The sequence below is a fragment of the Tenrec ecaudatus genome, chromosome 1, assembly GCF_050624435.1.
Source record: "Tenrec ecaudatus isolate mTenEca1 chromosome 1, mTenEca1.hap1, whole genome shotgun sequence".
Taxonomy (NCBI): domain Eukaryota; kingdom Metazoa; phylum Chordata; class Mammalia; order Afrosoricida; family Tenrecidae; genus Tenrec; species Tenrec ecaudatus.
Window position 1 is genome coordinate 26254164 of NC_134530.1, and position 18783 is coordinate 26272946.

General features: G+C 60.6%; 1 protein-coding gene across 1 annotated transcript; it reads right to left on the bottom strand.

The window, feature by feature from the left end:
• Positions 1–118: 118 nt before the first annotated feature.
• On the bottom strand, positions 119–18546 carry PANK4 (pantothenate kinase 4 (inactive)). Its single transcript, XM_075550266.1, has 19 exons — positions 18390–18546; positions 13996–14078; positions 13522–13736; positions 12776–12959; positions 12490–12582; positions 12021–12174; positions 9130–9311; positions 8483–8564; positions 7639–7739; positions 6085–6240; positions 5177–5289; positions 4695–4782; positions 4102–4253; positions 3073–3128; positions 2783–2832; positions 2333–2437; positions 1811–1911; positions 1545–1613; positions 119–691 (listed from the first exon to the last, which is right to left on the bottom strand). Exons 1-19 carry the CDS (start codon positions 18511–18513, stop codon positions 478–480), a joined length of 2322 nt encoding a protein of 773 aa, XP_075406381.1. The 5' UTR covers positions 18514–18546; the 3' UTR covers positions 119–477.
• Positions 18547–18783: the final 237 nt, after the last annotated feature.

An 18783-nucleotide genomic window follows, 5' to 3' on the forward strand; every position in this document is an offset into this window, starting at 1 on the left:
GGGGCCCCACGCATGAAGGAGACAGGCAGGGGCAGACTCCATAGTGGGGGGCAGGCCACGCTCTGCCTGACACACTTCCTGGGCATGACAGCAGGTACGCAAGCAGCTGGGTTCCGGCTTCAAAAACTCTATTTGGTGTGTGCCCACGCCTGCTGGCATCCTGCCAGACACCTATGTATATATTTATATATATGCATATATAAAAGTTATTTAGCAGTTAAATACACTCCGACACGGCGTCCCAGGACAGCGGACGCGTCTCCTGTCACAAACGCACGTGAAAGGAAGCGTGTGCCCCACCGAGGGCCAGTGACGTGCGCGGCCGCTGCTGGCGCTGGCTGTGGGCACGGCCCGCCCGATGCTGTGTCACAGCTGCACGGGCAACACGGGCTCCGCCGGCCTCGGTGTCCCGGGGTGGTAAAGACATCCTCTACAAGGTTGAGGAGGCCGACGCCGAGCTGTATGGCAGGTGGAGCCTCACAGGGCTGGGACCTCATACTTGAAGATGACGCTGAAGAGCTGGCCGCCCAGCCGGTCAGCCAGCCAGGAGTTCTTGATGACCGCCAGCTTGAGGCTCTCACAGCGCAGCGCGGCGTGGTAGTTGGTGTGGATGGCACGGCCCATGCCCTCGATGACCACCAGGTCGGCGCCGCGCTCCCGTACCAGCGCGGCCAGTCCCTTGTCCAGGCGGCTGCGGGGAGGAAGGGGGCCCATGAGGTGGGGCAGCAGTGTGCACCCCCTAGAAAACCCCGGAGGCAACAGGCCCGGAGCCTGTCCTTGGGGCTGACGGCCACCACTGCCCCAAGGGCCTCCCTCTGGTTCCGAGCACTGGGCTGTGACAGCCTGTCTTCACGCTGCACGTCAGTGTGGTGGCTCCAGAAGAGCTCCCAGAAACCCAGGGGCGTGCAGGTCACGCGCTGGCCTGTCATCTGCGAGGTCAGCAGTTCTAAACACCGACCGCTCCTCAGGAGAGAGACGGGCTTTCTGTCCTCACAGGGCAGTGCGACCCTGTCCTACAGGGTCGCCAAGGGCTGGCAGCAACCCAGAGGCGGTGGGTGGATTTTAAAATGCTTGCTTTCCTCACGTGTCCTCACCCTCCTCACGGGCCAGTCGGGGGCAAGCAGACGTGGCCGGGAAAAGGGATCAGGAAGCGTCCGACACTCACTACCAACCCCGGGCGGATGACTGAGTGGCCCAGGCCGGACCCTGTTTCGGGCATTCTCCTAGGAGCTGAGGCTCTGAGGCTCTCAGAGAGTGGGTCCCGGAAGGTGGCGCTGCTCACTCCACCCCAGCCCCACAAGGCTATCCACAGCGGGGACACGAGACTGGGGACGCACAAGCAGCCACCCTCGACTGTGTGTGTGTGTGTGTGTGTGTGTGTGTGTGTGTGTGTGTGTGTGTGTGTGTGTGTGTGTGACAGGGCCTCTTCTGCCAAAGCAACACACCCAGCACGCAGCTTGGCCTTTGCCCCGTCCCCGGCCGCCCAGGAGGCAGGACGTCTGGGGTCAGCAGGGCCCACCAGGGCCCAGGGAGGGCGTTGTTACCTGAGGTCAAGGCACGGGGAACTGGAGCCCGTCTGGACCAGCAGCAGCCGCTCTTCTCCCAGCGCAGAGCTGCCGGGCATAAGACCCCCAGACCCTTGAGGTGCAGCCGCAGGGCTGCCCCACCCCCAAGGAGCCTCTCTGACCCCAGGAAGCTCCACCCACCTTTCATCACCACCCCACCTCCCCCCTCTTACAGGTGTGCCAGCCTCCGCCCTGCCCCACACCCACACTCAGATAGGGGCCCGCGGGGATGTCCCCGCACTCACTGGATGGTGGGGTCCATGGCGGCTATCCGCTCGGCCACAAGGAGGGACTCGCTGTAGGTCACGTCATTCAGGGCAGGCCCCGAGTTGCACGCCAGGATGACCTGCAGCAAGGAGGGCTCCCGGCACTTAGGGTCCTCTGCAGGCCCGGGTCCCCGGTCCCCAGTCCCCGAGGCTTTCCCAGGCCCCTCTGTGCTGAACAAGGGTGCCGGCAGTCCCCACCAAGGCTTGGTGTGGCTGGCTGGAGCTGAACTCTGACCTCCCTCACCCATGCTGCCCTGTGGCATCAGGGTCAGCTCCCTCGGAGGCAGAGAATCAGGGAGCCACATCCCAGGATGACAGCTAGTGCTCATCGGTCCTAGGCCCTGGTGACAGGGCAGTGCGGGCACTGCCCCTGGACCTCACCTACCTGCCCCTGCGGTGAGCTCTGGCTGCTGCACCGCAGCCCGCAGGCCGCACCATCCCCACTGCGCCCAGCCGCAGCCCGCAGGCCCCGGCCTGTGCCCGCAGGCTCTTCTCACTCACCTCGGTCCCTCTAAAGAGTAGCTCCCTGACAAAGGGGAAGACTCCCAAAATGATGTCTACTCCACTGTTATCTGCGAAAATTAAGGCACATTTATGAGGGGGCCCCTGCAAGACAAAACCAGGTGTTCAGTTGGGGACAGGTGAATCCAAGAGCGTTCCACACACACCTACACCCAACCCTGCAGGCACCATGCTGTGGATGGTGCTGCTGGCCGGCCGGCCGACCCAGTGACCTGTGTACTGGGGTCAACTGGCCTCATAAGTGCACAACAGAGCCGGGTGCAGAGCCTGCTGGGATCCTGACCAAGTGCCCCGGGTCCTTCTCCACTCCCTGAGGTGCCCCGTTCCCCGTTTCCCTGCCCCTGCTCGGATCCAACTGGCTCCCCGTGCCCAGGACCCCCTCTCCTCCCCAACCCCTTACGGGCAGAGGCCAGAGGGCACCTCACGCACCTTTAGCCTCTGGAGCCACTCCTTATAGGAGTCCACGAGCCACGGCCGCGCTGCGAAGAGAAAAGAGACTCGTCAGCCAGACAGGCCCCTCTGAGCCCATCAGTCAGTGCCCACCTCATCAGCTCAGCCCCCTCAGGCCCAAGGGAGTTGCCTGGCTCATTCATGTCCTGACCCCATCAAGAGAGGGGCCAAGTGGCACCAGAGCAAAGCCCAGTGAGTGCCCAGCTGACGGTGTCTTCCTTAGGGGCGCCCGCCAATCCAACCTGGACCTGCCCGGTGGGGGTCCATACCTTGTAGTTTCCTCTTGGCTTCCTCAAACCCGAACTGAGGGTCCGATTCAAGGACGCTGTGTGGACAGGAGGAAGGCGAGTTACCATGCGGAGCCCAGAGCTGGCATCTGAGTCTTTCACAAGCTGGGGAGGGGATGAGGGGCTTCAGACAGCACACGGAAAAGGGACTCAAAGGGTAACGGGATTTCCCCCGGGCTTTCTGCTGGCTTTCGGGGCCAGCTCAGAGGTCTGCCAAGCAAAGTCTAAAAAGACCATCGGGGAACCTTCAGCTGAACCATAAATGCTCAAGGGAGGGTGGGTGGCTCGCGAGGTCACAGGAGAGCCAGTCCCAGCAGCTCACCACACCTCACTGGCCTGTGGCCGGGCCACCACCTTATGCATCACATGGCTTCCACCCAGTGAGCTGGTTCTGGGCAGGACAAGGGTCTCGGAGCCCTGTGCCCTGGGTGGCAGGCATGGCTCTGAGCAGCGTGCCACACCAGCTCTCTGTGGCTTCACCCACCACAGGGCTCAAGGGGCCAGGGTGAGCCAGAGCCCACAGCAGCACGGCAGGGAAGAGGAGGACTTTCTCAGGGCTACGGAGCTGACTGGGGAAGCTGTAACTGCCACCCTCAGGGCTTAGCTTTGGAGACGCCCCAGGCAGGCAAGATTCCCACTACATGGCAGTGGATTTGAGCTCTCTTGAGAGGAAGCCGGGTGAGCTGGGCTCTATAGGGCCCCACAGGGGGGGCAAGACGCATCTGGCCCACAAATCAACAGGGACACCAACCCTCACGCCTGACTGAGGCCCAGGTCAGCCAGAGCTCCTAGCTGCACTCAGCCTAACGAGTGCTGGGCTCCTCCCAGCCCCCCGAGCCTCTCCCTGCCCAGGGCACAGGGAGACACAAGGGTGACCTCATCAGAGCTACTGAGCCCGGAGGCACCGCCTGCTGTGGGTGTGCGTGTCTGTGGGGCCATCGCTGTGCGCGAGCATCCGCGAGCACGGGGGAGGGCGGGACTGTGCGGCAGGCTGGGGCGCGGGGCACCTACTTGGAGATGGCCTTTGCGCCCCAGTCAAAGACGTTCCCCGCCAGAAGCCCTTCCACCAGCACCAGCTGCCGTTCTTCCCAGCCCAGTGCGTCCAGGGCCTGGACCACCCGCAGGAAGCATTTCAGCGCTGCTCCGTTTTCCTTCTGCTTCACCTGCGGGGACAGAGCAGCTTCTGGGTGAGACTTCCCACGCCGGCTGGAAGAGGCGAGAGCTGGGCTCCGGAAGCTGAGGAGGAATCAGAGCGAGCTCCGTGGGAGGAACCACCAGGGCCACGAAAGAGGTCACATCACAGATGCAGCTTGAGGAGTCCTGACCCACAGCAAGCCCGTGGGATGTGCCCCTGTCTCGCACCCCGGCCCTGACTGGCTGCTTTCTGTCCCCACAGAGCCTCTCAGTCATATTGAGGGGGAACCCGTGCACCTCCAGCCCACAGCCCAGGAAGATGTTGCCAGCCGAAAGGCTCAGAACCCCCTCCCCCGCATCATCTACGGGATCATCCCACAGGGCGCTGGTATAGACTGACCACCTTCCTGGCCCTGACCCACGAGGGCGTCAGTGTGAAATCACACAGAGAGGGGGCAGTTGGGACTCACTTTCGAGTAGGGGTCAGGGAAGCTGAACTCATTCAGACAGTGCTCCCGCGTGTCCAGCAGGCTGCGCACGGTCAGAGTCCCGTAGGCGCTGTGGAGGACAAACCAGAGAACACAAGTGGCTGCACCAGGGCTGCATGCACCCAGGACATCAGCGGGCACGGACGCATGTGGTCTGAAAACCAGGACAGCCTGCCCTCTGCCCACCCCTCGCCACTCAGTGCCTGAGCCGGGAGGGTAGAGGGTGGCCACAGCTTCAGGCAGCCATGGAGTGGCCCTGGCACATTCTTGGCAGAGCCTGGATCCTGGATACCCCCCCATCCCCTCCCAGCACAGGCCTAGAGTTATAGGCCAGCAGCAGACTTGACCATGGGGACAGCAGTCACTGAGGGCCACCGTGCAACGCAGCCCACAGCTTGGGAAGATCAGGTACCTCCGGGCCCTGAGCACACAGCGAGCCTAACCCAGCAGGTAGGGTGACTCACAAGGGCTGGTGACGCAGAGTCTGAAGCTTATTCCAGTACTTCTGCCGGAACTTCTCAGCCCTCTCAGCAGCATCAATGGAATCCGGCTGGCTGGCCACGGCACGTTTCACCACCTGGCAAGGGCACCAGTCAGTGAGGGGCTAGCCAGCACCTGGCAGGGAACAGCAGGGACCTCTCCAAGAGGGGTGGACACGTTATAGGGCCATAGATGGGGGGGGGGGAGTGGGGAGGTCAGTAGCCCAGCATGGATCGAGGACATGAGCCCATCTATCCAGCTCCACAGGGCACTTCTCAGCCTCTGGGCCTCGGACCCCGGAAGAGGTGGACAAAGAGCAGGTTGCTTTTCTTCCTGAGCGCAGCAAGACCCAGAGCCTCTGCAGCCGGCTGAGGAGGACTGGCTCTGGCCAGCTGAATCCAGCACCCCAGGGCTGGGAGAGGCCAGCACTGCCCAGGATGCAGACTGGGGAGAAGCCAAGGGCTCTGGGAAGGGACAGGCAGCCCACAGGTGGCCCTAAGCTCAGGAAGTGGCCCCGAAGGTTCCCACGGACCTGGCCCCATCCTCACAAGAGCAAGCACAGGTGGGGCCCGTTGGGGTGGAGGGGGCCGGGGCCGACAGTCCTCAAGGGTTGAAAGCTGCCTGAGGACTGACTGCTTGGGGAGAAGTGTCCTACACGAGCAGCTGAGTGTGGATGAGACGCAAGCCCTACTGACTGAAGCCACATCTCTCCCTGAGAAACGCAAGCCAGGCCGTGAGCATACACCACCGCAGGGCGCGCGCCCGCCGGGCACCATGATGGACGGAGGTGGGCAGCTGTCTTGGGGGGGGGGCATGCCGGGGGCTGGTGTGTGGACAGCATTTTCCCAACACGCTTTTCTCTGGGATCCAGCCCTCCAACCAAGGCCCTCACCCCATCGAGCGCCTCCTCGAAGCAGTCGAGCCAGTACTTGCGCGCCTGGGGGTCCTCGGTCAGGTCCACTGTGTCGGGGACGTAGGAGGACGGGTCCAGGAGGAGGGGCAGGTCCACCAGCGGCCGGGCCAGTTGGTCCATCTCCAGCAGGTCAAACTAGCACAGAGAGGGGACAAAGAGGGTGGTGACACGTCCCCACCAGCGCCACACGCTCGTCTCTTCTCTTCTCCACAACGGGGGCACATGCACAGCGCCCACAACGCTGCCCGAACTGTGCGGTCATCACCGCCACCTGTTCCCACAGCTGCCGCTGCGGCAATGACTCCCAGGGTCATTACCCCAGCTCCCGGGAACCAGCCTCCTGCATTCGCCTGTTCTAAGCATTGCAAAGCAGCCCTGGTCGGCAGATCAAAACCACCAGCCACTCTAAGGGAGAAAGACGAGGCTTCTACTCCCATGAGGTGTTGCATTTAGACTTGGAAGCTCGGGGGCAGGTAGACCCTGCCCTGGAGGCTCGAGATAAGTCAGCATGAACTCGGGGGTGCGAGTTGCAGTCTCTGGACCCCTGTGAGAAGGGGTGAAGTCAGGCGGAAGCTGTGCCCAATGAGTAGACAGCACCTTTCTCTACCTCCCTAGGGTGCAATGTGACCCCCCTCCATCACCCACGGCCCCTCTGGGACGTCTTCCCCCTTCAAGCTCAGCCTGTCCCTGTCTCTACACCTGTGGCTTCCTCCTCTAGGGCAGTGCCCAGGCCAAACACCCAGGACTGGTCATTCACCAGCATGGCAGGGCCGCTCCGGGCCCCTCCTCCTCCACCATCACCTCTGCTCACTGCCAGACCACCTCCCAGTGGCCTCCAGGTCACACACCGCAGCGCAGATCCCTGACCTTCCCCTTCCACCGTCTTCCCTATGAGGCCTGTGAGCCCCGTGGCCCAGGAGCTGCGCCTGCTGACTGCTCCCATCCCAGCTTGGACAGTGGGCCCTGGCCCAGCACACAGCAGGGTGTGCACGCTGTCAGCCGGGACATTCACCCTTCTGGCCCCAGCACATCCCAGCCACCCCTGGGGTCATCAACACAACCCAGGGCTGGGCTGCTGGTGCTGACACCACCCACCCATGGCTCCTTGACCCTAGGTGCCCAAGAGCAGAGCACTGACTTCTGGGGGGCGGGGGGGGGTCTAGGCCCATGCCAGAACCTTCCTGGGAGCCAGCGCTGCATGCTATTGTCTCTGGAGAACAAGGTGTAGGAGAAGCCCTGGCTCGGATGCCTGGGATGTCTTTAGACCCCAGCTTGTTGCTCCCGAGTCACCCAGCCTGGGGGGACCCCAGGCCTTCCTGCGCTTCTGCTTCTCTGGACCCGCGGGGGGCTGCACTGAGGGGCTCCAGGTTCTGCAGAACCTAAGAGTCGGTGTGCACCGGCTGGGGTCTAACCCTGCTCTCAGACTGACACCACCCCCTGGGACTAGACTGTCTAAGAGCATCATCAGCCTGGCCCTAGTGGTGAGGGGCTTCTCTCAGGAGCAGGTGGGAGGCGCCCGGGGCCCCTACTCACGGTCCCACTGCGCGCCCGCTGCGCCGGGCAGAGCTCCGGGGACGAGCTCATCAGGCCAGAGCTGCCCGCATAGTTCTCACCCCAGCTGTACTGGTTGGGATCTGGCCAAGAGAGAAACCAAGTCAACATCAGCTTGCGCAATACCACAGGGCTGTCAGAAGCCACCACGGACCCCAGGACAGCCCTCCCCATCACTGAGATCCCTGCTGGCCAGTGGAGGCTGGCCTTTCTCACTAGGCATGTGGTTCTGTCTGCTGTCGCCTATGCCTTATTTTCCTGTTCCACCCAACTCCTCACGAAGCCACAGGCCTCTCAGGACAGAGCTCCCTGGTTGGCTTCAAGGAGGATGTGGGGTCCGATAGGCTGCAGAGGCATCCAGGCAGGTGGTCCCAGCAGACTCCTCTGCAGCCCCTCAGGTGTCTCGGAACCAGGGAGAGGGCGCAGAGCTGAGCCCAAGAAGGGAGCTGGGCGGCCCCTAAGGCAGGGCACTTGGGTTGGGGGGCTGTTTACAGTAACATGCCAGATCACAGACATACGGCTCAAGGGTCCCTTCCACCGCAGCCAGCAACGAACGGCGGGCCATGGAGGCAGGTGTGTGTGCACTTGTCTCGTGGGACGGGGGAGATAAAAGTAGCTATTTCTGTATCTCAGTGTTAAAAGTATCAGTCGTCGCCACTTCCTGGGGCCTTCGTCTCTCGCCCACCCCCACAAATTCCCACAGCCCCCAACAGAGGACAGGGCTTTGGAGGGCGCTGCATACACTTCCCACAGGGCCCGGGCTGAGCTGCTCGCAGGACATGGCAGAGGCTGCTTACAGGGGCGCGGCCGAGGCCCCGCTACTCACTGTCTTGCTCGGCTCCTCTCAGGAACGCGCCGATGGCCCCCAGGTAGCCTTCATGTCTCAGAAACAACGCCTGGACTTCTCCCTGCCAGGGCCCAAAATGCCCATGTAGCCGGCCATCAGCCACAGGCTGGTCAGCCTCACCCGGCAGCTGTGCGTGTGGGCTCAGGGGTGGAAGGGCATCGACAGGCAGAGTGGAGCAAGCAGCTCAGCAAAACGAGGCCGAGTGCGTTTCCAGAGGCAAGACTGCTTTTAGGGAGCGACTAGTAGCAGTGTCTAGTGTGTCCACGGGTTCCCCTGGGGGGGGGGGGCATATGCACCCACGTCATCCTGACCCTCGCCCTAATCTGCAGGTGCACCGTGTCGCTGGTGGACACCCCCCCAGAACCCGTTCTGCCTTCTGACCCAGAGGGCTGCAGGCTGGCTGGGAAGCTTGTCAACAAGCCTCACAAGCTGGATCAGCCTGAGGCTGTGGTCTGAGGGGACCAGGACACCCGGAAAGGTGAGAGGCTGGGCAGCACCGGAGGAAAGGCAGACAGATGGGACTGGCAGGCAAGGTGGGTGTAGGCTTCTCCCCTGGCAACCTGGACCACTGCCCAGTGTACCACACCTCTGGGGCCCACCAGGGAGAGGACCCCGAGTCTCGCTACCTTGGAGAAGAAGTTGATGCTGTAGGTGATGGTGCGCATGGTCACGGGGTGGCCCCGGATGAAGAACCCACCGAAGTAGACTCTGTCCAGGTGGTGGAGCTTAGCGTAGAGGCAGGTGAGCTGCCCGATGTCATTGCTGATCATGTGCAGCAGGCTCTTGGCCATGTCCTCTTTGGAGAACTCTGGAAAAGCGGAAAGAGAACGTGAGCCGGCAGCCAAGGCAGAGGTGGGGTGTGCGGCCACTGGAGAGGCAGGAGTGGGGGACTAGGGAAATGAAGGGGTAGAGAGAGAGGGCTGAGTGAGAGTGAAAACGGAAACCAGGCTGGGGGGAAACCTCTGAATCCATTGTCCGAAAGTAATCCTGAAATCTTGACCCAAAGCTACCTGTGAAGCCACCGTCAAGCTAAACAACCATCTACCAAAAAAACTCACGGCCATCGACTCACAACAACCCTATTGGAAAGGGTGGAGGGGCCCGTGGGTTTCCGAGACTGTTGCTCTCGATGGGAGTCGAAAGCCCTGTCTTTCTCCCAGGGTGGCTGGTGGTTTCGAACTGCTGACCCTAACTAGCAACAGGCCAGGGCGTGACCGCTCTGCCACCTGGGGTCCTCACACAGCCACTTAGCTTCAGCAGTAGTGTGCACCTTGGGGGTGGAGGAGGAGGCGGGGAAGGGAGCCGGGAGCAAACAACACCATAGACAGGGGAACAACCAGGAGGACACAGAGATCCTGGGGGTGCTGGATAACAGGAATCTAGTGGAGAGGAATTACTAAGAGGCAGAAGATGGGCGAGCGTGATGGTAGGGTAGGAGGAAGATAAAAGGAAACAGGAAAGATCTAGAAAGAAAAGCTATGGATAGAGGTATAAACAGGTGTGCACATATGTAAATACATTAATTCATAAAAATAGAGGTACTGGCATAGGTACATATGTTTACATGGCCATACAGTGAGGAAGTGGACAGACTTTGGGCCTCTGCTCAAGCCCTCCCTCAATGCAAGAACACTTTGTTCTAACCACCTGGCATTCTGTGATGCTCACCCTCCCAGCATGATCACTGAAGACAAATTGGGTGCATAAGCAAATGTGAAGATAGCAGATGGTGGCCGGCTATCAAAAGATACAGTGTCTGAGGTCTTAAAGGCTTGAAGTTAAACAAGCAGCCATCTAGCAGAGAAGCAACAAGCCCACACGGATGAAGCACACCAGCTTGTGCAATCATGAGGTGTTGACAGAATCAGGTAACAGGCACCAGAAGACCCAAAACAACAACAACAAAAACATATTGTTGAGAACGAGGGGAGTTGGAGCAGAGACCCCAAATCCATCTGTAGACAATGGGACACGCCCTCACAGAAGGGTCACAAGGAAGAGACAAGCCAGTCAGAGTGCAGTATAGCACCGATGAAACATACAACTTTCCTCTGGTTCTTGAATGCTTCCTCTCCCCCACTATCATGACCTCAATTCTACCTTACAAATCCGACTAGACCTAACAGGTATACTGCTACAGATAAGAGCCCACAACACAGGAAATCCAGGACAGATATTAAGATTAGAGACACCAGGAGGATAAGGAGAAGGTGGGGGGAGAAAGGGGGAATCGATCACAAGCGTCGACATACAACCCCTTCCCAGGAGGACGAACAACAGTGGATGAAGCGAGACAGAGGACAATGCAATATATGGAAATAATCATCTATAATTCATCAAGGGTTCACGAGGAAGAGAGAGTGGGGGAGGGAGGGAAAAAATGAGGAGCTGATACCAAGGGCACAAGTAGAAAGAAAAGGCTTTGCAAATGATGATGGCGACAAATGTACAAATGTGCTCGACACAATGGATGGTTGGATGGATTGTGGTAAGAGCTGTAAGAGCCCCAATAAAAGTGTTTAATAGTAAGACATATTGAAATCTGTATGGTACTAATGATTTTGCTCCATAATTTTCACAATTGGTGGGGGTATCTTTCTTTTGAATGTGTACAAACACAGATCTCTTTCTGTTATTGGAAGAGCAGCTGTCAAAAGAATGACGGCAGCGTAAGTACAGCCATGCTTGAGACAGCTGACGTATGGAACGTCCTCAGAGCTACAGTCCTCTCCCCAGAGGTGGCTACAGGAGCACCCGCTGGCAACCACTGGCCTTAAGCACCGGTGCGAACTTTCAGACAACGAACCTAGATGGAAGTGGACGGACAACACGAGCAGGCAGTAGAGGGGGACACAGTGGGACACAGAGAGGGGCTATTACTGAATCCTTCCAGAGGAGACTGCGGATGGATGCGTGCTCGGTGGGGTACATGGAGCTCCAGGAGCCCCGTGGGTTCCTTGTTCTGATTCAAACCCACCGGCTGGCCCGCTAGAAAACGACGAGGCTGCCTGCTCCGGCCGAGGTTACAGTCTCGCAATCCTAAGCGGAGCTGCGATGGTCAGCACGGACGTGCCGGCAGTGGCCTGGGTGTGGCTACTGCCACCAAAACTGAATACACAGGTAGGTTTTGTTCTGAGGGAGAGCAGGGAAGGGTGGGGAGCAGCAAGAGAGCCAGAAAGAGCAGCAGAGGGTGACTAAGAATAAGGGTCTGTGTGGGGACAGTGAGACAGGCAGACAGAGGGCCCAATCAAGGAGCCATTCCAAAGGAAAAAGCAACACTTTCTAGCTCGTATTTCTCCTCAAATAATGGCCGAGAGAATCAATTTTGTAAAACGACAGTGACTTTGGCACCAAAAGGAGTGGGGGTCATTTGGAGACGGGCGGGGCTCCCAGGGGATTTTTGTTTACAGACTCTCGCCCCTCCTCAGAGCCGGCACCCAACAGTGACGGCCTGGTGCTTCCAGCACGCGGGGCTGCTCTGTCCACCTGCGCACGCGTCCCCACGGCCCTGAGGCACCTTGCTCAGCAGTGGCTGACTTCCCGAAGCTGCTGGCGATGAGGGTGCCGCTGAGCCCCAAGGTCTGGCAGGCTCCGCCGTAGATGTCCTGCACCAGCATGTCCACGTTGGTGTGCTGGCCCTTGGAGGCCAGCTGCAGCAGCTCATCAAACTTCTGAGGGGACAGAGCAGGTGACTGCGGTAAGACCGCAGGGCTGGTGGAGTCCCTGCAGCCCGCAGAGCCATGCCCACGAAAGGTCGCGCAGAGCCCGCAGTGGCAGGCAGCCTCTCCCGTGGCATGGCCTCTCTGTGTAGGTATCGCCTACCCGGCCACGCCGAGGTCCTATCTTTCATGGCACAAACAATTCCCGGCCGACTGGGGCTGTCGAGCCCAAGGCCCAGAAAACAGCGAGAGCCCAGACAGGAGCCCCTTCTGCACCCCCATCCCAGCCAGGCTCAGACGTCGGGGGGTCCCCCAAGGGCTGAATACCTTCGTCTTGGTGAGCAGTGCGCCGAGCCCCCAGAAAGTGCCACCCCCGATGGAGCTGCCGCCGATCCACTCGAACTCGTCCTCGGTCTCCACCTGGGGCGTGAATGGGGGCACGTCAGAGCACGCAGGGCAACCCAGGGGCAGACCCAGCCGGGGCACCACCACCGCCACCCTCGCTTGAGGGTGTGGGCCGGAAGGCTGCGAGGGCCTGGGGCCGTGGCGGAGCAGCGGCACCCCGCCCTGGCTCTGATACCCAGGGGTCGCACCAGCCCCCCGAGCCCTTCACCTTCACAATGGACACCCCAGAGCCGATGTTCACGAGGAGGTAGGGGAAGATGTTGGGGTGGTTGGTCTGGAAGCGGAACTCGGGGTCAGCGTCCTTCTGGTACATGAAGGCCTCGTGTGGGATGTTCTTCAGCACGAAGTTGCAGCCCTTTATGAGGCAGGCCATCACGTCCTCCTTGTCCACCCTGCAGGGGAGCGGCGGGCCCCACGACACTGTTTGTCCACCCTGCAGGGGAGCGGTGGGCCCCACGACACTGTTCTTTGCACCCGGCTCCAGGCTGCTGGCCCCGTACCGTTCAGAGACCGGCTACCAGCAGGGCAGCTTCCAGCTCACCACGCTGCTGTCAATGCACTGGGCTTAGCCAGCTGGCGCAGGCCCACGTCCCCGGCCAGCAGGACCTCAGCGAAGAACATCCCCATGCTACCCACACCCACCTGTCCTTAGCCCCCCAGAGGCTTCCTGGTACTCAGTGTCCAAATCCACTTGCAAAGCTCGGCCCAGAGCTCTAGGTCCACCCAAGGGCACGCAGAGCCCTGAAGGGCTCAGGGACTCCCAAAGCAGGGTCAAGGCAGACTCAGGGAGACCAGGCTTATTCAGTGGAAACCTGACCCCCCAAACTGCCCAGCCTGTCCCCAGGCCCGCATCTACTGGGAACTCCACATCAGTAGGGAAGCCCCCTATCACCAGGCTGCCCACCACCTCTGCCGCCCGCCTCCCCACTCCCCCCACTGCCTGGCCCCACTCACTTGAGCTGAAGCTTCTCTTCAATGAGGTCCTTGAACTTGTAGGCCCCGCCTCCCGTGGCCTGGATGACCTTGGTCTCTGTGTTGACCAGGTGGTCTTTGATAAAGTCCAGGCAGGCCTCGATGTAGGTGTTCTCAAACTTGATGAAGTGCAGGCGGGCGGTGATCTCCTCCTGGACGGAGATCTCGTAGGGTGACTCCTGGTCCTGCTCTGTGTCCTGCAGTGAGTCAGGAGGTCCCACAATGCCCTGTCCCCCCGCCCTGCCCCCCACTCCCACCCTGCAGCAGCTGGATGACTGGAGCCGAGCTTTAAGCAGCTCAGCCTCACTCCGGGAAGGATGGAGGGCCAAGGACCCAGGGAAGGGGCTGGGCTTTAGAGACCCTCCGCTGCCTCACTGGATGCCAGTCTCTGAGGCTGACTGCAGGGTGCTGGGCTGGGGTCGGAGATGCTGGCCCTTCCTCTCTCTATGCGCTCACCTTCCCCGAGTGGTCGAAAGACCTCACTTTGGCGACTTTGTGCTGCACAGTGGAGTAGTAGGCCAGTTTGGTCAGCGAGCCACCTGGGGAGTGGGGGTGACAAACTGCAGTCAGGGGGTGTGGGCAGAGGGGACACGGGTCTGCAGTTAGCACGCCTGCTTCACTGTTCTCTGGGGTGCTAGCTGCTGGCCATTTCTGAGGAAGCACCCCAAAACAAACCTGGGGTCGTTCACCTAGGGGCCAGGATCCAGCAGTCTGGATGCCCCCCACCCCTAAATGCCAGCCTGTTTCCCTTTACAACAACTTCAGACTCACGGGTCCCACAGTCGGAAGGTGCCTGTCCTGCTTAGGTGACACTGGCATCCGGCTCTAATCCCGAAAAGGATGTCAGTGTGCTCCACGGCAGGACCATCTGTCTTAACAAAGAGGGTGGTCTACACAACCAGCATTTGCCCAGCGGATACGCCTCGGACAACCAGGCTGAGCAAGAACAGGGACGCAGAAGCAGGCTCCTGACCTCTGCGGAGGCTCAGCGCTGGCAGCACACGCCCCCAAAGGAACCAAAAGAAGCCAGAGCTGCCACCGTCACTCTCCCAATGGCCCCCGGTGCCCGGGGCACAGAAGGCAGTCGGACGGCTAACACGAAAGGAGGGCCAAAGACAGCCCCAGATCTCAGAGGACACCCAAGGCCTTCCTAGAACACATCTCAGGGCCAGCAAGGAGCCAGTCTCCAAGTCAGGTTATCCCCTGGGCAAGGGGTCCCGAGGGACAGGAGGGTGGCCAACGGGAGGTGGAAGAGGGCTTCGGAGCTGGCCACCTTTCCCGTGAGGCCTGAGAGAAGTCAAGCCAGCATCCCTCACAGTGAGCCTGAGAAGGTAGAAGTGAGTCGGAGACAGCTGTCGTGTCAGGAAATTCAACAAGGATGGGTGAAGCTGAGGATCAGTCAGGACTGAAAGATTCAGAGCGGCTGGTCCAGCTGCTGCCTACGCCCCGAGATCCCCCCTGCGTCAGCCGTCAGATGTGGGAATGCCTGGCTGAGTCAACAAAGGTCTGGCCTTAATCTCGCTGGGCCTGAGCCTCCTGGCCTGGCCCAGCCTCAGCCCGGCTGAGTCTTTCCTTCCCTAAGACATCTGCCCTCCAAGCCACCTCTGTGAACACACAGTTTTCTGAGGACAAGCCAGGCCGTGAGGCAATGCCATGTTTTAAGACTCACATCGAAAGGAAATATAAACAAACTCTAGTTTCGACACAGCACGCCACCTTGAACAGCTCACGATGGGCCTGACAAGATGGTTGTGGTGGGTCTGTCCTCCTCCTACTGCACCCAGGAGGGGCTGATTAGGCATGGGGTGTGAGGGAAATGGGCACACCGGGGGCTCCGTTTGGACCCTAATTGGATCAATGAGTCTTTGGGGTCCGTGGAAACCAGCAGCTGTCCTGAGACTCACGAGAATGGGGAGAAGGTCCAGTCCAGGTGTGTTGCCACCCAGTCCTCTACCTCCTCCAGAACAACTACTGGGGCCTGCACATGCTGTAGGCCAGGCCCCCCCTCACCAGACCCCTCCCCGAGGAGAGGAGAACAGGGAGCTCCCAGAGGTGCAGCTGAGTCCCCAAGTCAAACCACCTTCCAGTCTGCAGGGACAGGCTGTGTCCCTAGGCTGCCTTCACCCTGCACTGTCTCCTGCCCAGCAGGTCTTCCTTCTCCTGGACCCTGACAGAGCAAAGGGGAAATGGAAGCACCCCCACCTGCTGCCCCTTCCTGCTCCCCAGCAACCCCAGGCCTCCCGGCCTGACTCCAAAGAGCGGTCACGGCTTCAAGTCCATGAGGTTCACAACATCTCTGAGGCTCTCAAGGAGGCCGGTCACCTAGCTGGCTGCATGGCCCTACCCATGCGAGGTGAGGCCTGCCCAGGAAGGCTCAGGCAGCTGCGTGTGCCCTTTTCAGAACCGGGAAGCACTGGGCCCGGGTGACCTGGACCTGGAGCAGGGGAGGTGGAGATTGCGGGGAGAAAATTAATACCAGCACTAAAAATATCCCTCTGTGCTTGCCTCAGCCAGCACACCCCTCCTGGGTTGGGCCAGAGGAGAGACCGGGACCCTCTGGGTCCTGAGCAGCCCTCAGTGGGTTCCTGGTGGGCTCCAGGGCACAGAGCACGCAGGAGAGCCCTGGCTCCTGTTTCCCCCCACAGTGCTCTTCACTGACTTGTCCCCATGGAGCACAGCAGGACCCACAATCTGGGGCGGGTGGGGCTGGGGGTGCTGGTGGTTTCCCTCTAGTCTCTGGCCTGTAGTTCCCACAGAAACACTAACTTGTTTCAGAGCACATGTGCTTAGAGCAACGTGACCATGTCACCTAGCATGGGCCAACAGTCGCCTGGCCAGAGCAGCGAGGAAGAGGAACTACTCTGGGGGGCGGGGGAGAGTGGCGGTCCCAGGAGCACGGATTGGTGGGAACACCTGTGCTCACTAGGGATCTGGGTGTCCTCCGCTGGCTCAGAGCCTCGGGGCCCACAGCTGGGCCTCCAAACACATTGCCTGCAGGCCATTTTGTTCTCTTTCTTCCATTTGAAACCTTGATGCCGACAGTCAGGTTCTGCCTGCTTTCACCCCAGAAGGGCTAGTCTTCAGACAACTCCCACCTGGTCATTCCTGCCAAGGTGCTCCTGTTTCTCACAGGCAATGTAGGGCAGGAACCCGGAACCAGGGCTCACCTTCAGTGTCATTGCTGACTTCCTGGGGGCCGCCCCTCTCTTCCTGGGTGGGACACCAAAGAGGACAGCGAAGGACCAAGCTCAGGGAATCCCTGAGTTACAAATGCAAGAGCTGCAAATGCAGGAAATGCACCAAAAGCCTCAGGAGGGCGGGGATGGGGATGGGGGTGGGGGTGGGGAGACAAATCCATGGCCTCGGACCACGTCAACTTTCCTGGGTGAGAGAGCAGGTACACTTACTGAGCACACACCAAAAGGGAGCCTAAAGGTCATGTGGGTGACATTTTGGGCTCTAACCACAAGGTCAGCAGTTAGAAAGGACCAGGGAAAAAAATGAGGCTTTCTATCTACTCCCGCAAAGACGATGAACTGTCTTGGAAATCCCCAGGGGCAGTTCTACCCTGTCTTTTAGGGTCACGATGGAAGAGAGCGATGGCAGGGAATGGTTTTGAGTGTAATCACAGCGGCCATGGCCTGGGTGCTGAGGCCGTCAAGGGCGCAAACCCAGGTGCGGCTCTGCTCTGGGGCATAAATGTCTATCCTTGGGCACATTACCCAGAGGCTCAGACCAGCACAGGCTGCAGCCCAGACCTGGGTCACAAGGAGCAGCTACAAGGCCTATTATTCAAGGGGGTCTGCTGCGTCTCTGCCTAGGAATCCTCAGCCCAGGCCAGAGCAGGGCTGGTGCTGGCTGGGGTCCAGTCCCAGTGGATCCTTTCTCAAGAGGTGGCTGCTGGCCCACCTGCCTCCTCACCTGTGAATGGGGTGAGACAAGCCTATCCGCTAGCAGGGGCCAGTGACATGGGGCCAGGCCCAGGATGGATAAGAGCATCAGCCATCAAGATGCTGCAAGATGGCCCCCTGCCACCTAAGGGGGGATGCCCCCGCAGGGCACAACTGATGAGCCCTGAAGGCACCCGTGGGATGTCCCAGAGACGACCCCAGTTCCGAAGTCCTGCCCTTGGTGGTTGACAGCCAATGTGCGCGGGGAGGGCCTTCGGGTGCGGCGCCCTAACGGGTCAGCCCAACGGCCTCTGGACTGGACCACAGGAAAAGGTCCGGAAGCCTTGGGGTCCTAGCCTTTGCTGGGCAGCCCTGTGAAGCTCTTTCCGGCGGGCGGGGATTGGGGTGTCGGCTCTTGAGACTTCACTTCAACCCAAATCGCAGGTCAGTCTCCCTGAAGACCGCGGGAGATGCTTCCCCTTCACCTCCCAGCCATGCGGTCTGAGTGGGCCAAAATTTAAACCCACCGCCCAGCCCCAGGCCCCCGATCCTGAGAGTGCCCCAACGCTGCCGGGATAACGGGGACCACCAGTCCAGGCGCCAAAATACGGCACTTCGGTGTCGTAATCGCCCCCTCCCCAGCGGGCCTGAGGCTGGACCCCGCCGACTGAGGATCCCGCGGGCCACCTCCTCGGCGACCCCCGCTAGCACGCCTGACTACGAGTCCCGGCATGCCCCGCGCCGCCGTGCGCAACGCCAGCCGGGAGCTGTAGTCCAGCCACTACCAGGAGCCCGTGCACCGGCCCCCGCACAGACCACTACTCCCGTCGGGCCGCGCGAACCGAGGGCCCCCCCACCCCGCCCTTCGTCCTTCCCGCCGCCCCCGGCTCGCCGGTCACCTAAACAAGCACTCTCTTTGCCCTGGGCCACCCCTCTCCCGGCGCTCTGGCCCGCGGCTACCTATGTCGATGGCGAACCGCTTGGCGTTCTCCAGGTTACGGAAGATCTCGTCGGGAGGGAGCGTGATGCTCTTGTCCAGGCTGTCCCCGCTGCTACCGCTGCCGCTCGCCCCACACTCCGCCATTTTGAATGTGCCCGGCCAGCCTCATCAGCCATGGAGATATATGCGCATGTATTTGACTGCTAAACGCCCCACACGCATAGATTATGTTAATGAGGTCGCCTGCGGCCGCCCCCTCGGCAGTTAGAGCCGCCCTGGGCGGGGCCTGGGTTGAAGTCGGAGGAGGCCCAACTGTGGGAGAACTATTTCCCAATGTGAGCCTCAGCAATAAACAATTGGCAGTGTTCCCCAGGTCCTCTGAGCAAGCGCCGGAAGGCAGGGCAGGCCGTGTTC

Bases quoted from the DNA above. Each gene is read 5' to 3' on its own strand.
- PANK4 (XM_075550266.1), bottom strand. From the start codon at position 18,513: ATGGCGGAGTGTGGGGCGAGCGGCAGCGGTAGCAGCGGGGACAGCCTG. The intron at 12,175-12,489 runs GTATTCAGCCCT...CTGTCCCCTCAG, and splicing joins CACTGCTCACCAAGACGAAG to AAGTTTGATGAGCTGCTGCA. The intron at 2,438-2,782 runs GTGCGTGAGGTG...TTTGTCTTGCAG, and splicing joins AGTGGCTCCAGAGGCTAAAG to GGGCCCCCTCATAAATGTGC.